At 30.0% G+C, this 21,071-nt stretch overlaps 2 protein-coding genes across 3 annotated transcripts; both read left to right on the plus strand.

Annotated features, from left to right (window-relative positions):
• The first annotated feature begins 1,429 nt into the window (after nucleotides 1-1,429).
• Nucleotides 1,430-18,050, plus strand: LOC148308635 (purine nucleoside phosphorylase-like). 2 transcript variants are annotated; one of them, XM_088261412.1, is made up of 6 exons: nucleotides 1,430-1,664; nucleotides 8,395-8,489; nucleotides 10,177-10,373; nucleotides 11,689-11,931; nucleotides 16,524-16,667; nucleotides 17,719-18,050. In XM_088261412.1, the coding sequence occupies exons 1-6, from the start codon at nucleotides 1,549-1,551 to the stop codon at nucleotides 17,923-17,925; spliced, it is 1,002 nt and encodes a 333-aa protein (XP_088117538.1). In that variant the 5' UTR covers nucleotides 1,430-1,548; the 3' UTR covers nucleotides 17,926-18,050. The 2 variants fall into 2 exon arrangements, with proteins under 2 accessions (XP_088117538.1, XP_088117540.1); XM_088261414.1 differs by having other exon boundaries at nucleotides 10,195-10,373.
• Nucleotides 18,051-18,776: 726 nt separating this feature from the next.
• LOC148308636 (nudC domain-containing protein 1-like) lies at nucleotides 18,777-21,004 on the plus strand. Its single transcript, XM_088261418.1, has 2 exons — nucleotides 18,777-20,129; nucleotides 20,476-21,004. Exons 1-2 carry the CDS (start codon nucleotides 18,902-18,904, stop codon nucleotides 20,976-20,978), a joined length of 1,731 nt encoding a protein of 576 aa, XP_088117544.1. The 5' UTR covers nucleotides 18,777-18,901; the 3' UTR covers nucleotides 20,979-21,004.
• The last annotated feature ends 67 nt before the right edge of the window (nucleotides 21,005-21,071 follow it).

Genomic DNA, 21,071 nt, shown 5'->3' on the forward strand with positions numbered 1-21,071 from the left:
TGACAGGTCTTACGGCAAATAAACAACAAAACAAGCTTATTAAATATCTTGAAACGAGTTATTGCATACGGGTACAAGACTCGTTACTCGGCTAATCATAGGTGCAAATTCCTGTGTTCAGTAAATGCTCCTGAATACGTCATTTGATTCAGACATCCAGGCGAATTAAACATATTTTTGGTCAAAACTCATAATAAAATAGTAGTTTTGATTTTTGTCATAAGTGTTCTTTAGGACCCTAGAAGTGTCTGATCCTCCCCACCTCCCTAAATGTGTCCATGTCTGTGTTTTTTCCACAAAAACGGTTAATTAATTGATACTGACAACGGCACAAATGATCATCATCAAATTATCTACAAAACAGTGCTTATTTCATTGTGGTAAGATTTATAGATTCTGAAATATACCTACTTATTTTTATTACAAAAAGAAGCTTCTGACAAAAATCAAAACTATTTTTTTAGGTTGATGTCTCATTCACCTGGACACAAATAACAATGGAGAGAATGATACTTAACCTTTCACTTAGGGACCGAAAAACGAATGTTTCAATAAAGGAAACGACCAAGGTTTACAGATGTGGCTCAAAGAATCGCGGAACAAAAGTGGAACTGGGCGGGTTGGGTGGTACGTGTGTCTGATGATAAATGGACGAAGAAAGTGCTTGACTGGAGGCCTAAAACAGGACGCAAAAGCGTGGGTAGGATGTTCCAAGTCCCAGACAAGATGGTCCGATGACATTAAGAAAGTGGCGGGATAAAATATCTGGAAGAGAGACGCGTCCAACAGAGAACTGTGGAAGTCCAAGAGGGTGGCCTTTGGTAAATCCTGACACGAGAAGTAGGCTGAAGACAAGAAAATACATAATTCAATTCAATTTATTCAACAACAAAAAAATAATTTATACATAACAAACAATATTCATATATTAAAAGTAATCAAGAAGACTTAAAGGTGTAGAAAAATCCCACTTTTGAAAACTCCTTCAGACACATGGAACAGATCAATATCCAATGTGATATTGTTCAACAAAGCGGTAGCTCTTCCTACAGGCATAACCATCGGCAGGTTGGCCCTGTGTATAGGAATGTGAAACAATCTATGTCGACGCTGTCTTAGGTAACTATCGGGAACATTCAGACCAATGTTCCGGATAATTTCAGGATTATCGATCATACCGCGCAACAATCGATAAAAATTCGTAATCAAATACACATTCCTTCTAGTCTTTAAACTATTATAGCCAAGCATACCCTGGAGAAACTCATAATGTGAGAAACTGGTCAGAAATTGAAAATTCTTGCATGATAAAGTTTGAGAAGTCGTGTTATAAAGCGACAAAACATAAAATAATAATAATTTAACTTTGCCGATCGCCGCTGCCGAGTGGGAGTATACACATATAAGACGAATCTCAATGCTGACCGATGTTTGTTTGATAAGGAGTCTGAAGCGATACGTACCCTACGACAGTTTATCACTCTCGTGAAGAAATAATATTAACACGCCTTCAGTCGATACAGTTATTTTAAATATCTACTTTTTAATATGTCTCAAATTAACGGCTCCGTCACTAACGGAAGTAAAAGAGGCATGGATGTGAATAAACTGCCAGAGCTACGAAGTGATTTGGGACAAGGAATCGATTTACTTACCACTTCAACGTAAGTGTTTTTTAAATATTTAAAGATTAAAGGTTTTTTAAAAAGTGAAAAAAAATTATATGTTGTCAGTTAAAAAAATATATTTTTATTTTACATTGACTTTCAATTCCCTTTATTTTTCTAACTTTATTTTTGTAAGAGAAAAATTTCAATGCTTATATTTTGTCAAACTAATTTAACGCGTATGCGGTAATCGAGTGTGTATTTAGAATCCGGATAACACAAAACATGTTTTGACAATAAAAAATCTGGTTATGTATAGAAACCAGAAATAAAATGCCAACAGTTTTTTTCTTGAAGCATAATCTTGCATGACGGAATTTCAAAAATTTATCAGCGCTATGCACAAGTCTACTGACTAATAGATAAACAGAAAATGTTCATGTGTATTATTATTTTTTTAAAATATAACTTTTTATTAGGTTTTATTAAATTTTACGTTTCGGTCGTGAATTAGAGGATTTATTATAAATTTAAATCAAATAATTTTATCAGCCATTGTTTTACATACGAAAATTAAACGCCACTTTTTTTGTTGAAATTATCTGCAAGATGATAGTTTCACTTAAAATATATTTTTTTTCTCAAAGTAATTACAATAGCTATATAATTCTAAGAAACCCTTTATTTTTAAAAAAAACCTTTATTTTTATGACGCTAGTCGTCAAGTCAACCCTGTTAAGGTTTTCAAATTCAAATTATAGGTTTACAATTATTTAGGGTTACAAGCAAACAGAGTTCATTCATCAAATAATCGTGTGACACCAATTTCATAACTTTATTTTATTTTAAGGTAATTCATACTTTTCTAAACTATGTTATATGACCTGTTTTCAAAGTACAATAGCCCAATAATGATTTTCATTTTGCCAAAATAAGACGTTAAAAAGACACTATCTGTCATTTATGCCATATTTTATGAATATGTATATATATATATATATATATATATATATATATATATATATATATATATATATATATATATATATATATATATATATATATATATATATATATATATAAATATATATATATATATATATATATATATATATATATATATATATTAATAAATATATATATATATATATATATATATATATATATATATATATATATATATATATATATATATATATATATATATATATATATATATATATATATATATATATATATATACAGTATCTACTCAATGAATTAGGGCCACCCATTATTTTTTTGAATACTCTGAAATCTTTTGGATTATTATATTTATTTTACATAAATACTTTAAGTTTTCTATTGACATCTAATATCATGTATATTACCTTCAATAATATGTAAAATATACCTGGATTATTTAAGCCTTTACAAAATTTCAAACCCTTTTTCTGAGAAAGGTCCCTAATTATCACAGGTAGACAGATAGTTGAAAGTTCAAAAAATAGTCCTATCTCATTTATTGGTGAAGTTTCTTGAGTTCTGGTTGTTGTTTTGTTCAGAAAGGTTATATAGTTATCGTGTCTTGTGAAAAAAACTTAATTTTTAATTTTAGTTCATAAAGTATAATTTTTTTTTGTAAACACACGTGTTTTTTTTGAAAAGGACAAAATGGGAAAAAGTAAAGACATTTCTGAGGAAAAAAAGTCTAGTGTTATAGTGCTACTGAAATTAGGAATACTATCTAATAGAGAAATTTCAAAAAAAGAAAACGTTTCTCGTCAAACAGTGGACAGAATTTCAAAATCAATAAAAAATCAGTCACCCGCCACCAGCAATCGGCGAAAGAACTGTCGTAGGATTAGAAAAACAACACCGAGGACTGATCGAAAAATCGTTCAAAGTGCCTTAGAAAACCGTAGTGCATCAGCAAAAACATTAAAAATAAAATTGGAAGAAGAGGGTATAAATATATCGGTATCAACACTGAGGCGACGTCTTTACGAAGTAAATCTGAAATGCAGGCGCCCTGTAAAAGTACCAAAATTGACACCACGAATGAAAGCGGATCGATTAAAATGGGCCAGGCTACATCGAAATTACTCGGTAGATGATTGGAAAAAGGTATGTATTTAAATTGAATTTTCAACATATTATTTTAGTAAATAAACTTATATATTTGAATTAAACTTAAATTTTCATTATTTTTCAGGTCATCTTTAGTGATGAGTGCCGGTTAGAAGCCGTGACAGAGAGCCGTCGATTCGTCAGGAGAACACCAATGGAACGTTACAATGAGGCCTGTGTGGTAAAAGTTATCAAACACCCCCCTGCAACAATGATATGGTCATGTATTATTAACAATTTACCTGGGCCGTTGTTTTTCGTGGAAGGAACAATGAACCAAAATTCCTATAAGCAGGTCCTCGAACGAATTTTATTGCCCTTCTACCATACACTCGACCCAACAGAAGGTTCATACACCTTCATGCAGGATGGGGCACCTTGCCACCGGGCTAAATCAATAATAAAATTTTTGTCTAACAAAAATCTGCCTTTGCTCCCCTGGCCTGGAAATTCTCCGGACCTTAATCCTATAGAAAACGTATGGAGCATGTTAAAAAATAAGGTATACTCATTTCCAAATCCGACAGTAGACTGTCTAAAAAAAAATATTCAAAAAATTTGGTCAGAAGACGAAGAAATAAAAAATATGATAAAACAGTGCATTTTAAGTATGCCAAAAAGAATTGAGGCAGTTATTTCTGCCAAAGGTGGAAATACTAAATACTAACTTTATTTATATGAAAATATATGCATAATTTAAGCGTAATAAAGTGTTCATGTGTAAATAAAATTCAATGTTGTTTTATTCAAGGTTTTCTCTGAGTTATTCCTGTTTGAATTGAGAAATTGCGCGAAATTCTGCGTGGCCCTAATTCATTGAGTAGATACTGTATATATATATATTTATATATATATATATATATATATATATATATATATATATATATATATATATATACATATATATATATATATATGTATATATATATATATATATATATATATATATATATATATATATATATATATATATATATATATATGTATATATATATATATATATATATATATATATATATATATATATATATGTATATATGTATGTTTATATATATATATATATATATATATATATATATATATATATATATATATATATATATATATATATATATATATATATATATATATATATATATATATATATATATATATATATATATATATTTATATATATGTATATATATATATATATATATATATATATATATATATATATATATATATATATATATATATATGTTTGACGTTAAAAAGACACTATCTGTCATTTATGCCATATTTTATGAATATGTATATATATATATATATATATATATTTATATATATGTATATATATATATATATATATATATATATGTTTGACGTTAAAAAGACACTATCTGTCATTTATGCCATATTTTATGAATATGTATATATATATATATATATATATATATATATATATATATATATATATATATATATATATATATATATATATATATATATATAAATATATATATATATATATATATAAATATATATATATATATATATATATATATATATATATATATATATATATATATATATATATATATATATATATGTATATATATATATATATATATATATATATATATATATATATATATATATATATATATATATATATATGTATATATGTATGTTTATATATATATATATATATATATATATATATATATATATATATATATATATATATATATATATATGTTTGTGTGTGTGTAAACACATACACAGTAGTTTGTTGACACACTAATCAAGTTTCCATGACAGCCTTTGCTTTATAGTAAACAAGAACTACTCTTATATTCATATCATTTAGTTAATTAAAAACATGAACCTACCCACGTCATTCAACAATAAAATAAACACATATATACTCGTGAATCGTAAATCTGTATGATGACATTCTTAAACTTTATTGGGTATTCCACGAGACCTATTATCAACAATAATCACCATTATTATAAGATGTTTTTGTTTTCCGATTGAACAATAACATAATTAATTCAATTATGCAATAAAACTTTTTTGTTTTAGAGATTAAATAAATTTGGTATTAATATCGGCCTTCCATAATTCTAATAAATTGATATTATAAGACTAGTATTTTGATATATTGGGCCGATTGATAAGTATTTTAAAATACCAAGTTAAGAACAGTTTTATTTAATGATGTCAATTTTTGAACATCCTTTTCTTTCAGTCGGTCTACGTAATAATATTCTGTTATAAGATATCATCATGTTTTCTTCTTCAAGTGGCTGACTAGGATATTTATTTTATAATCTTCTTCCCCGGAGAAAAAAGTCTTTTGCAAGTTTATCAATCAGCCCTCATACATAAAAAAATCCCATTTTTAAGATATTGATTAAAAACCGTTTTTAATGTTCTCGTTGCTATCTTTAAAACCATTTAGTCAATTTATCATTTTAAGAAATACATTTTTTTTTCTTTGGGGGGTCAAGGGATCTTGTATCCCTTATGTCATCCCTTATGTGACCATATCAGGTCTATTGTGACTCAAGAAATACATATGTAGTTAAATTAGAAAAATTTATAATAGAAATTAAGAAGCTCAGAATCGCTTTTATACTAAAAACATAATAAGCTTCTATCAAATTGAATGGCGTTCAAACGATGCGTAATATTTAAATAATTAATAAATTTATTCGCATTAAAAGTAGAAAATACGTAATAAACTTCCATTTATCACTCGCGAAAGAAACATCCAATGTATTATCAACTTGTCTTGTTTCTGAAATTCACAGCATATTTTTAATAGGCTGATTATTTATTAATTACGTGTGTTAATGAAAATACAGAGGTTATGATAGTGAATTGTTGTCGAAGAGTATATACGTATTTTTTTTCTAATTAAGTGACCATATAAAAAATGACGATAACGTAATAATTGATTTAAAAAACATGTTTTATAAAAGCTTATATAATTTGTTATTTATAATATAATTAATACTTTCTTTAATTATTATCTGTACTCGAAAAGTCACACACACACACAAACACACACGCACACACACATATTTATATATATATATATTTATATATATATATATATATATATATATATATATATATATATATATATATATATATATATATATATATATATATATATATATGTATATATATATGTTTATATATATATATATATATATATATATATATATATATATATATACATATATATATATATATATATATATATATATATATATATATATATATATATATATATATAAATATATATATGAACTGAAAGAAACTTTTTGGAAAGATATTTGTGTTAGTAATTAGTAACATTTTCTCGTTTTTTCAACATGCTTCTTACCATTTTTAAATGCCTATTCGCTATACCTATTATTGCTTTAAATTTAACATTTTGCAATCAGTTTTTGCTGACGTTAATCCCATGTCCCAAAATGAGTAATAGAAATTACGTATCGGGAATATTATATATATATGATATACTTATGCATGTAAAATGATTTTAAATAAATAAAAATTAATTGATAAATATTATCCCCGACTGCGTGAATGTCAACAATGTACTAAATACAGAACGTTGAGAGTTCTTTAAAGCAAGAATAAATACCTACTAAATATTTCGATTGAAATCGATATAGTTAAAGAGAAAAGAAAAGAAATTAAAATAAAACAGTCATGGATAAAAAATGATTTATAATAAAATAAACGACATTTAATTTAAAATATACGACGAAATGTATCCCTGACATTTAACGTATATAAATTACCGAATAAATGGCTTTTTTTAAACGATAAAAGAAAACAGATAATACATTAATAAATGAGATAAACAATTAAATAATCATATCATGTTTTTTTTACACATGATGTTATTAGATATATCTTATAACGATGAAAATGGGTTAACGATTTTCTGTGCAATTTTTCTTTAGAGTTAGAAACATAATGGCGTTTATTTCCAGATTTCCTCACGTTTAATACATATTGTATGTATATGAATATTAAGTTCCAAGTTGGCCTACATCCCCTCCATTACTATTTAATTATTTACTTATTATTTCCGATATAAATTCATTAACATATGTATTTATATTCAAAGAAAACCAGATAATTGAAATTGATTTGATGTCGATTATTTTACCATGTCAACAACATAACAATACGCATTTCAAAAATGCAAAAAGTCGAGTTGTGGTCCCTTGGTTACCGACATGGACTCCCAGTCAAAGTTTTTCGGTTCAAGCCCGGTCCACCGCAACTGTATTCCTTTTAATAAAGGGCCGATTAAATATATCAAAATGTAATGAAACTAAAATGTTCCAAGCTTACATTTTTGTCACTCGTATCTATACAACAGTACGTGGAACAGAGAACAAAAGACTGTCTACCTAGATTTTTTTTCAATTTTGGGGGACCAGAAAGGGTTAAAATACACTGATTAACTTGCACGTACCGTAAAATTTCAATATTATTTTTTATTTAGAATAAAGTACTTACTTTTTTCTAGTCATTACAGTTGCAGTAAAATATCGTTTTTGACCATGGTCACATACAGATATATCCTTTATGCCCTCTACAGTCGATATAAATATATTATTTTACACCACCCACTACTTATTCAATATATGGTATATTTCAGATATACTTACGAATCCTTACTGGAAACTGCGAACTTTCTTCTGGACCGAATCTCCACAAGACCGTCCATCGGCATCATTTGTGGATCTGGAATGAGTACGTAATTTTAATATTATATACGTTATTAATATTGATGTTGTATGGGTATTTACTTATACTAGTTTCTAAGTACTTTATACACAGTGGCGTGCACAGAGTTTTTAATGCAGAATCAGGCAGTAGGATTGGGTAAGGATAAGGTATAGTAGGGCACTGGTCGTGTTTCTACATGGAATACGAATAATCTGGGGTAGGCACTGCTTTTCTGTCAATATGGAAGGCACGCCCCTGCTTAAACATGTTTAATAAACACGAGTTAGTATAAATCAGTAGATAACCTCGACATAACACGCTCATTGGGAACCTGTCTGCAAGATAATTATTTAACAAATTAAGTTGTTTTTATTATAACTTTTTATCGTAATATCGTCGCTTGCCTGATAAATTGTCGTAACTTGGAACACATTTCCTTTGCGTGCATGTGCTTATACGTATATTTTAAAATTTAAAAGTTATCGAGTTTTCATCATTATAATTGTTATAATTGTTTTTTGTAATGTTAACTGCACTCGGGAGCGATGAATTTTTTGCTCTTCACTTTGTTTTGTTTTCTTCATTTTGATTTTATTATTGTTTTTAAAACCTATAGGTCTGAATTTACGTAAACGTATGTATTTTACTTGAAACTTCTTTTATTATTTTTTAGATTTTAATGAAAAAACAGCGTAAAGGAAGAATTCTAATTATCTGTATTATTTTAGAAATGATTGTTTTTATTTAAAACTCTCATTAAATAAAAATAAAAAGACGCCATCTTGAATAAGTCTCGCTTCGAAATATACAAAAAAACTGATAAATTCACGAAGCCACGAAGTAAAAAGAAAAAAAAATTGCCCGGCGTCAAAGGTACTTTTTACTACATACTTATATGCTGTTGCAGTATGTATGGTAAAAAGTACCGCTGACACTGATTTTATTCATTTTCCAAACGAATCAAAACGTCAAACCATCTTTACAGATATAATGCAAGTAACATAGCGAGGACTTTTCTCACATTGAAAGCTGTCCCACCGCATTCCCAGATCTGATACAGAAGCATTAATCTAGGCTTCCTGACAATAATACAGACTTTCTCTTGCAAACCGATTAAAAAAAACATATAAACTTAATTTATTGAAAATGTGAAACAAAATTATATCCCGATTTTACTGTGAATTTACATTTAAAAGCTTTCAAATATCCCTGTCACTACCAATCTAAATAAATACAAGTTTGTAAATCCATAATGTAATACATGTCGATAGTGCAAGGAATTAGTAGTTATTTACTTTTAGATTTTTATGACAGATATAATGTAAATACCAATGTTTAAACTTTTTTTTGGAATCTGAGCCCGCCATCCACCCGCAGCAGTTATAGAGTCCTGAGGGACTCTCTGTCAGCTGCACATAGAGGAAAATCTTCAAAATATTTCTGAAGAAATAAATAATGCTCTATTCAATTAATGAGGGGGGAGGAGGATGTACGGACAGAGGCCGAAACTTCGTCCCCACCCCTCGGGATCCCCTCAACCATTGTTTAAACTATAAACTCAACCCATGTGACCCGTGAAATGGATAAAAAATAAAAATAAAAAGGTTCGCCATCTCTGAACTGTAGCAATAACGGACCGCCGCGCGCCGCGTTCTTGTTTGTGTATGTTAACGCGATTGAGTACAGAGCAGAGTGTTAATTTAAATTGAAGATCCGAAATTGTTTTCAGGCCCATTAGCCGAGAGTCTCACGGACAAGGTCTGCTTCCCCTACGAGGACATTCCCAACTTCCCCCTCAGCACTGTAGAGGGGCACATCGGGCAACTCGTGTTCGGGAACCTCGGCACTATTCCCGTCGTCTGCATGCAGGGGAGATTCCACTACTACGAAGGATACCCACTTTGGAAAGTATGAACAATCATTCCATTTTTAATATTCAATGTCCCACCGAATGCCCAGATCTGATACAGAAGCATGTAGGCTTCCTGACAAATCTGCTCTTGGAAAGCATTTTTTTATCTATGTTGCGAAATTTATTGAAAATGAGAAACAACATAAAATTGTATCCCGATTTTACTGTGAATTTACATTTAAAAGCTTTCAATATACCTGTCACTGCCAATCTAAATAATACAAGTTTGTAAATCAGTCACAACATTTTCTAGAAGTACCCCGGTGTAGGGGTATTTACAGATATAATGTTTAGTATTTAGTTCAATTAGTCAGCTAGATCCGATTCCGACCCGACGTTGGCCGATACACAGACGCCCACGACCCCGACCAGCACAGCAGACAGACACGGAATAGTGCAAAGACATTTTCGGAGAATGGTCAGTCATCCATTTATAATAGAATTGAATCTTGCCTGATTAAGCCAATTGAGTGGAGTTGTTCCGGACGGCGCAGGATCGCGAAGCCTTTGCCATAGTGATCGCCAACGTTGGAGGGACCTAATACGGCACATGAAGAAGAAGAAGATTAAGCCATGGTAGACATCCTTATAACGAATTCACAAAACAATAAATAAATAGAAATAATAATAAAAAACAAGCAATAATTTCGATGGTTTTAATTTTAGTAATGCGCTTTCGCGGAGTATAAAAGCTTAATGTTGGGCAGATTGCATAGCCATTATGCAGGAGCACAAATTTAATAAATGTTTTTTTTAAATGTACCATACGTTTGATAAGGTTCTCAAATAGAGGTATGATAGATGAAAATGGGACGTCTTGAAACCTCAGTGTAATGTACATTAATTCAAAGCAATGAACTCCCTTGCTTACAAAAGGCACATTTATAAAAATCAAAGTCAAATAAAAAATTTAAATTCTTAAATCAATATTTACGTTTTTACTTTTAACCAGAGCAGTAGAAAAATAAACATGCAAATTTTTCAAAGTGTTTTCTAAAAACAACCTATGTTTTATCATTATGACAATATCTCAATATCCATGATATATCGTAGATCTATTGTTACAAGATTTATTATCTATACCCATATTCTTATCCAAATTATTGTTTAAATTTTATTTTGTGTATCAAAAAGTTTCAATTGACAAACAAGTAAGAAAAACTAAAAAGAAAAGTGTTGTTATAGAAACGAGTTTATTAAAACTTCCAGAAATTTTATCGTCTTTTTGAGTTTTACAGTTGAAGTTTTAATACCTCCCACGTCAGGCAAATTCACTTGATTTTTAAATAATTCTAAATATATATATTTTAGTGTTGCATGCCAATAAGAGTGATGAAGTTACTCGGAGTGACCCATCTCATAGCCACGAACGCGGCAGGGGGCCTCAACTCTGACTTCAAAGTAGGAGACATCATGCTAGTTAAAGATCACATCAACCTCATGGGATTCGCTGGCAACAATCCACTTCAAGGACCGAACGACGAAAGATTTGGACCCCGTTTCCCACCAATGAACAAAGCTTACAATAGAGAATTGATTGACATCGCTAAAAAGGTGAGATAAATAAATTTATATACACTTGGGTCTCTTTTTATGCGATAGATACGTTCCACGGGGAGTCTCATAGAAAAATACGCATAAAAAAAGTACATACAAAACTGGGGCATGGGTTTCATTATTTTTAATAACCGCATAACTTTAAATCAAAATGATATAATGTACCAAAAATCGCGTATAAAAAGTTTATAAAAAATCATGAAAATAAAAACAGAAGAGCTTTTTACTTAATTAAATATCCACATATGGAAAATCGTTTTTGAGATAAATCTTCAATCCTAATTACAAGTGCTTTTTATGTTTTTTCCAATTAACCATCTCTTGAATATGATGTAAGATTTGAAACTTTGTGCCAGTGACATTTTAACGGTTGTAACCTGCACTAGTCTAAATTTTATTTTTTTAATGCTATTTCGCATAAAAAAATCGTAAAACTTCAAAATCGCTTAAAAAAGATCCGCATAAAAAAAACCCAAGTATATATATATATATATATATATATATATATATATATATATATATATATATATATATATATATATATATATATATATATATATATATATATATATACATATATATATATATATATATATATATATATATATATATATATATATATATATATATATATATATATATATATATATATATATACAGTGGGTGGCCATATTATTAGGGACACTTCGAATTTCCTGTAATTTTCATTATTAAATGAATTTAATGAGCAAATAATTTCGTTTTTTGAATATTTTTTTATTGATTAGGGTGATTCATTTAGAATTTAGAAAGTATAATATCATGGATTTAATAATACCAATTTATTCTTATCATAATATGTGATTATTCAACAATTTCGAAAAAATCTTAATTTTTAGTAATAACACCCTTTGATGCGATTACAACCTCCAAACGTCAGGGCATACTTTTTAATGCAGATTTTTGCATTGCGCCAGAGATTAGGGTTATTATGCCATACTCTGATAAGAGTTTCTATCATTTGCCGCTTAGTGGTGATGACTTCTTTAGCAATCTCACGTTTCGTTAGTTCCCAAATGTGATAACACTCCTGGCTTTATGACACAATACCGAGTCATGCATTAACACATACTTTTTATCGCCAGGGAACCATTCTTGAGCCTTGGCTGGAGTCGACTTTTCAGTACTCGCTGGTACTATTCTTGCCTCATGGTCCCTTCCATGATAAAGAGGCATCCCATACCCTTAAATGAGATTACGGGCCACAACATTATGCTAACAGGGTATTTTTAATCATCTCCACAAGACAGTCTGGGTGGAATTTTTCTCCTGGGCCACGTCGGAAAAATGAAGTTTTTCCAACCAAAATTTTTAATGTTGACTCGTCCAAGAAGCAGACCTGTAATGTATTACCATAATTGCAAAAATACATATATTTTTTATCTTCTTAATTTATTATACGAATACAAGCCATAAATATTCGAATCTTGTCCGAAACAGTTACATTCCGGTGTTATTTGGCCCATAGGAGTCGTTTTTTCTTCATGCCTCAGTCAGGCGTAGTTTTTTGGTTGGACGTCGACCCATTAGATTTACTTCAACTAACCGTCTCTGAACTGTCCTTTTGGATACGTTGATTCCTTCATCGTTTATCAACAAAAATCAACAACAATTAGACAATCAATAGACTTTTTACGATTTTGGAAATAGATGTCCCTGATTTTATGGACACCACGCGGAGTTGTGATGCTTTTTCTACCTTTTTTTCCGACGCGGGCTGATTCTAGACGCAGGTTTTTATCAATTTTTCTTTAAATCCGATGGACTCCTGACTTCGAAACATCTGTAAGTGCTGCTATTTCTCTCTGAAAATATGTGGAATGAAGTAGTAAGGTTATAACTTCCCTATATTTTCTCGGAGATATGTTTGAAGATTTGCCCATACTTAAATTAAGAATATTATGGTTCAGTTCAAACTAAATTGAATTTTATTTAAAAATTCGTTGAAATTAACTTATTGAATTAGCAAAACTAATAAATTATTAAACAACACTTACGTTTTTATAGTCTTGAACTCAAAAAACTAACAGAAAAATGGTTTTAAAAAATATTAACTAAGCTCACACCAATATCATTTTTCACTAATCAACATCCAAATGAAAAAAAACTTACTTTTTTGATATTTCACAGTATTGATACATCTTTAAAACAATAATTATGATACCAGCAACAAAAATACATACGAAAAAATAATTAAAACTGATTAATTTGACCAAAAAATTCATTTAAACTTGAAAATTACAAAAAAGTACAAGTGTCCCTAATAATTTGGCCACCCACTGTATATATATATATATATATATATATATATATATATATATATATATATATATATATATATATATATATATATATATATATATTATATATATATATATATATATATATATATATATATATATATATATATATATATATATATATATATATATATATAAATATATATATATATATATATAATTATTTTATCGTGGAGTACTTCTTTATTTTATTTTAGTAATGTCCCCCAAGGTCATAATAATGTCTAAAAAAACATGTGACGAAAAAGTTACCAAACAAAGAATAATTATATTTATTTATTTTATTTCATGTACAGTCAATCAAATGCGTTGGTGGGCTTGCTGCTTTAAGATAAAGTCATGTTTTCCAACCAATACTTGTTCGTATTTTTTTTATATTTAGCTAGTATCTATAAATTGGTTGATATAACAAACAGTTGCTCTGTTGTTTGTTTTGTGCATCCGTACGTGTTTTTTTTTAACAATCCGTATATAAGCGATGCATATGTGTTAGTCCATGTGAGGAGTTAAGTTCACCTAAGTATTAATTTAACTTATTCCCCTTTTTTAACTTTTGTTATATCGCTCACTCATGAATTATTTAGAGTAGGTCAAAATATTTAAAGCTTGTGTGCGACCCATCGTGACATATCGCTCACTCCTTTCAAGAACGTCATAAATCAAAAATCGTCAATTTTCAGTTGTGCACGTTTTCGGAATGCCCAGAAAATGTACTATATACCAGCAAAAGAGGCATATTTTTAACTTAATATTTACCCACTACAGGGCAGAAAATGTTGTTTTTGGATTTTGAAGAAAAGGTATTGTTTAATTATTTTTTTAAATATATTAAATATTTTTCAAATGGAGAAAAAACCTTTAGGTTTTACCTAAAAAAATCTGTTACATAGTAAAAAGTTCAATAAGTGGCTTGATATTTATATTGAATACATTGTATTATATTTTTAAACTTAAAAAACGTTCTCCCGAAAAATCAAGTTTTTTTTATTTATGACGTTCTTGAAAGGAGTGAGCGATATGTAAATTTAAAAAAAAAATCTAATTTTTTACATATTAAAAACAAAACCATTTTCACGTAGCTTTCGTAAAACTAAAATCGTTCAAATAAAATAGTTAAAATAGGTTTACCGATAGCATTGGTGTTTACGGATAGTGAAACATAATCCTATAACATCGAATAAATACCTACATAAAATATATGCAGGAAGCTGCATTAAAAAACAGCGCAATCATTATTTTTTTCATATTTAAAATCAAACAAACCGCTCATTTAGATTGTTTTCCTAAAATGATTCATTTATATTATTGCTGTATTTTACAAAATTGCGTCATTCCAAAACTGACCTTAAGTCAACACTGCTCTGTGATAACGATAATAAATACAAGCTGTGAATGATATCTATGTTATGCGGTACAATATTGTATCGTGTATCGTGCACCCGTAGATAAAAGCTCCAAAATTGACGGATAAAATGCGCATAGCACATCTAAAAAAATGTACCATGCTTAAAAACCTTTCAGTTGCAGCCAATATATTAGGTAATTACGTATACGATTCCGAATTTAATTAAAAAATGCTGTTTTTTCTAGTTATTTAAAAAGAGGGGGAAAATATCTCATTGAGAAAAAATATGAGAATGCTGTTATATAACCTTATAAATTATATTAAAACAAACTATTCAATACTGAAAAAAAAATATTATTAATTATTTAAATAGGGGATAGAAGATTGCTGACAACTGAAAAAATATCAATTAGTATTACAGTAAAACCCCCTATAACATTGAGATAGGTACCGCATTATTAGAGAGAATGTTATATGAGTAAGTGGATAATCTTTAAAATTGTATTTTATACACTTTAACCAGCAGAAAAGACTGAAATGAGTCATTTAAAATTAAAATACAATTTAGAAACATTAACTCCCCACAACGTTCACATTGATAACGCGGTACCTGTCTCGACGTTATGGGGGGGTTTACTGTATTTCACTTTCCAGTCGCAGAAAACCTACCCGAAAGAATATCGTGGGTACCTACTTTAAGACTTATTTTACCGTCTCTGTCGCCATTGCGGTACAAAACTTATGTTGACCATGCGAAAGTGAACACAAATGAATACAAATTAGATGAAAAAAATGCTGTACATTAATGCAAAATAATATTAGTTGACTGGGGGTTGAATACTGAAAGCAATATCTCGTATTCAAACAAAATATATTGTGTATATAATTGTGTATTTTGTGAACAGGTTTCCAAATCCCTTAATATTGATGGAATAGTGCATGAGGGAGTTTACACATGTCTCGGAGGTCCTAATTTCGAAACCGTGTCCGAACTTAAAATGCTGAAAATGTTGGGAGTTGATGCGGTAGGAATGTCTACAGTGCACGAGGTATGCATAAAAATATTACTATAATTTACAAAGTTAACAGTGGTTTATATTCTTATTCCCAACGTAAAAACTAATGTAAATACATAAACATTAATAAATGTAAAAATCATTATTAAATATCAGTCCTTATCCTCGTAAATCAAACGCAATATAATTAACAAGCCTTACACACTTCAAAACCTTGAAGAATTCTCGGGCTAAAACCAGAGCACTGAAATTGGTAGGTACCAAGGGTTGATATGATAAGTGCCTTAAAAAGTACGTGTATGCCAGGTAGAAAATAGGCAGAATACTCTCTACTCGAATAAATGGAGCTTGGACCCTATGTACTCTATACCCTACTTCTACCGTGTGCTTTGAGATCCCTATACCAAGTATTTAGTAGGCGAAGCTGCAAATAATTGCAATGATTTTTTGTATTAGTATTAACCGCCTCCATAGTGTAGTGGTTAGCGCGCTAGGCTACCATGCTGAAGGTCTCGGGTTCGATTCCCAAGACGGTCAAATTAAATAATTGTGATTTTTCAGTCTAATATTTATTTAATATGACCCTAGACTGGTACAAAAAAAGAAGGCTGATCACCTTTCCTTCGTTTATTTAACGAACAAGATAACACTGTTTCTATACGATGCATTGGTCTATGTATAACGTGACCATTTATTTTTGTCCTCAAAACGGGACACCAACCAATTTTTACGTAATAGTACGTATATTCAAGAAAACACGTATTTTTTCATAGTTTTTATGTATTAATAAAAAGAAAAGGAATGTTGATGTTGAATGTTGAATGTTGAAGAAAATAAATAGTATAAATATGAAAAATTATTAATTATTCATATCAGTAAAAAAATGTTAGCAATAATCAAATATATCCCCAAGTTTTGCAAATGGAAATGACGAATGAAGGTATTGATTTTTTAGATTTTTCTGAATCCAAAGATAATCTTTTATATGAAGATTATTTTTAATTGATATTCCTACTGAGAGATATCATAGTTTGCTTATGTATTTTTTTACCTACTTAAATTTAAATTATTGATGTTTTTGCAGGTAATAACCGCTCGACACTGTGATATCACAGTATTTGCCTTCAGTTTAATTACGAATATTTGTGTAACAGACTATCACAGCTCTAGCGAAGCCAATCATGAGGAAGTTATGGATGTAGGAAAACTGCAACAAGCCACCTTAACCAAATTCGTTTTTCGTTTGGTTGATGAAATCAACAGAATCCAAGAAAACGCCAATAAAAAATAAATATGAATCCCTAGTCATACTTCATTATTATTGTTATTTATAAACGTGAATACATTTTTATTCAAAATATGTCTGTAATAATTTTAGTGGTTTTATAAAATAAAATACATGTAATATGTAAAACACTTACGTCTTTGTTTATTCTTGAAAAGATCTCATTGGATTTTTAAAACCTCCTTTGAACTTATGTAATCATTACATTCTCTTTTATTTGTATGCTAGTTTATTTGAAGCTCAGTGATGCCAAACTAATATTTAATATATTGTAACACGACGCAAATCCTCACTTGACAACAATAATAATTAAACGTTAAGATAGCGGTCGATACCTCTTAAAATTATCCTTATTTACGATACACGCACTAAATAAAATATTTAAAACGTGGTTAGAATTTTTAAATACTCTTGCTTTTATGAATTTTTTTTATACTAACCGTAATTATGCACCGTGTTTACAAAATTTTATAACAAGATACTCTTAAACCTTCACAGTTAGGTATAATATCAAACCAATCCCCCAAAACAATATTTTTTGTTGTTGAAGAACTAAATTTTTATTTTTTACATAACTAACTAATTATAGATAATTATAAAACAAAATTTTACAGTTTTTAAATTAAATAATTTCGTGAATATTTCTAACAATAATTTAAATTATAATTTCATCGTTATAAACAAAATGCTAATAAAGTAAAACATGTACATACTATTTTATGATATTCTGATTTTTTTTTGCATTGGGTACCTACAAGGAAAAACTTTTTTTACAAAGTATCCATAAATATTATGGACTTTGTCTATGAACGCACATCATATAGTATATTTGTTTATGATCATGACGTGTTTTTTCTATGGTGTAAATGTCATATTTGTGTCAATAGTTATTTTTTTATTAAATATCCGTTGAAATATTTGAGAGCTCGTGGTAAAGTGCAGCATCTTAGAATTGTTTTTCAATTTATGATTTTTTTATACCATGAAGTGTTTAGTGGAATTACGCCCTAACAGAACACTTCTGCAACCAAATTTTGACGGTTATAAGTTATCATTAGACCCAATACCGGTATGGCGAAAGACGTTAGAAACTAACATCGACCGAGTTTATCCAAGTGATGAACAGTATTCTCTCATACACGCCAAATTATTTGGCTTGCACAATCATCTTGTGTACGATCTGTGGGCTGACAGCGGAGCTTATTTTATTGACGAAAACTGGAAGGTGAATAAAATACTCCTAAAAGATAATCGAAACTTGGAAGATTTAGAAAACGTTTACGAAGTCCCATCTCATATCGAGAGACAGCCTGGCCACTATCACGTATCTTTGAAATTCTGCTCTGAACAGTATGCATTATTAGCGGACGGTGCTGGAACCTTACATATTGTCAAAACAGGAAATAGAAATCGAGCGGACATCAAATGGGATTGTATTTTTTCTGACCAAGTTTTGGGCGCAGGAATATGCTTTGTGATAATAGATTGTAGGTTAGAATTTGAAGAAGGAAAGGAAGTGATTCACTGTCTCTTGCAACACATTCAACAAAGAGACAAAACATTTGATTCGGTGATAGAATGGGTGTCCTTAAAAAGGGAAAACCAAATATGGAATGTGGTATCCGTGAAACAATTGAAAGGGCAAGGGTCCTTGCATTATGCGGCTTTAGAGCCTCGATGTCTCGGAATTTACATCGCCAGCGATCATGAATTTAAGTTTACGAGTGACTTAAATAGTGTGATCGCTGACCAACCGCAACCGATAGAAAAAAATCTGATTTACACATGGCTCCAGACTGGCGAGGATATAACATTAACCCTTCAATTGGATAAAAACTATGACAAATCATCTCTTAAAATAGAAACTTCTTCTAAATCTGTAACAATAATTTACAAAGGTAATGAGCTGTTGAAAGGAGAGTTGCATTCCATGATCGATATTGAGTTGACTACGTGGAATGTGGACGAAAACGGAAAGTTAGATGTCTTGTTGACCAAATATCAATCTGGAGCCATGTGGGCTGACTTCTTGGCTGGAGGAGATGAGAATGGCGAGCAAGTGATGCATCCCGGCCTGGTGGAGGAAGTCCATCGCAGGCTGGCGCACCTCTGTAGCGATACTGAACTGTCCGCCGAGGCCACGCCAGCTGCCTTCAACAACCAGCAGCTGGAAGAATGTGATGCTGTTTCTGAAGAGAATACTTGCTTAGGTAGTTTTTGTTTAATTTTTCATTATTAAGATTGAAAAAAAGACTCAGTTAATTAAGTTTCAGTAATTGGCCTTTTCTGGCTTATTACATTTCTCTATGACTTTTTCCATCAACATTTAGCAAGGCACGCTCTACATATATTTAAAAATAATACTTACATTGCGAAATTTCAGTAGTTAAGATATAATTCCATCAGTTCTTAACTGCACGTATCCTGAAAAGTTTGTTCCATATTTTCTTCCTCCTTTTACCTTCAGAGGCAAGAAATTAAAATAAAAGGAACCGTGAATTCGATATTTGCGAATCTTTATCACTATATTTTAAACATATAAACTTTAAATTTCAGTGAGGATTGATGCCGCCTCCCATAAAGTCACCCATCAAGCTCCGTTGAGTGTCCATCAGGTGATCCTGACTGTCGCCCTAACTCCTTCCGACCCTCCCGCCTTGGGACTCCGGCATGATGTAGACACCTGCATATGGCAACCCAGCCAGCTCAGCGAAGATGCGCTAATCTGGCCCGTCAATCATGAAGGCACGTTACTCGCATTCGGATATGTCCAATCATCCAAACAGCAGAAGAAGTTCACAGTCTGTCCCCCCAATATGAATTACGGCGTGGTGTGTGAAGCCAACAGACACTTGTTCGTGTACAGGAGCAAGGCCGCGCCAAGGGAAGGATGTCAACTGAGGCAGAGAATTGGTGGCGGAGAAAATAGACCAGTAAATGTTGGACAGCAACAAGTCGTATCTCTCGATCGTGATGGTGAAATTCTAGGAATTTGCGCAACTAATAATATTTTATATATTCTTTCCGAAAAAAATGTTATCGCGCTTCAAATGACATAATTTAAAATACATTTTTGAAAGTAAAATATATTCTTTTAATATGGCCTCAGACAATACAATGTTACGATATATATGAATGTTTCCTCGGTAAGA

The sequence above is a fragment of the Brachycentrus maculatus genome, unplaced genomic scaffold, assembly GCF_059751285.1.
Source record: "Brachycentrus maculatus isolate JH-2025_06_01 unplaced genomic scaffold, ASM5975128v1 h1tg000154l, whole genome shotgun sequence".
NCBI classification, from domain to species: Eukaryota; Metazoa; Arthropoda; class Insecta; order Trichoptera; family Brachycentridae; genus Brachycentrus; species Brachycentrus maculatus.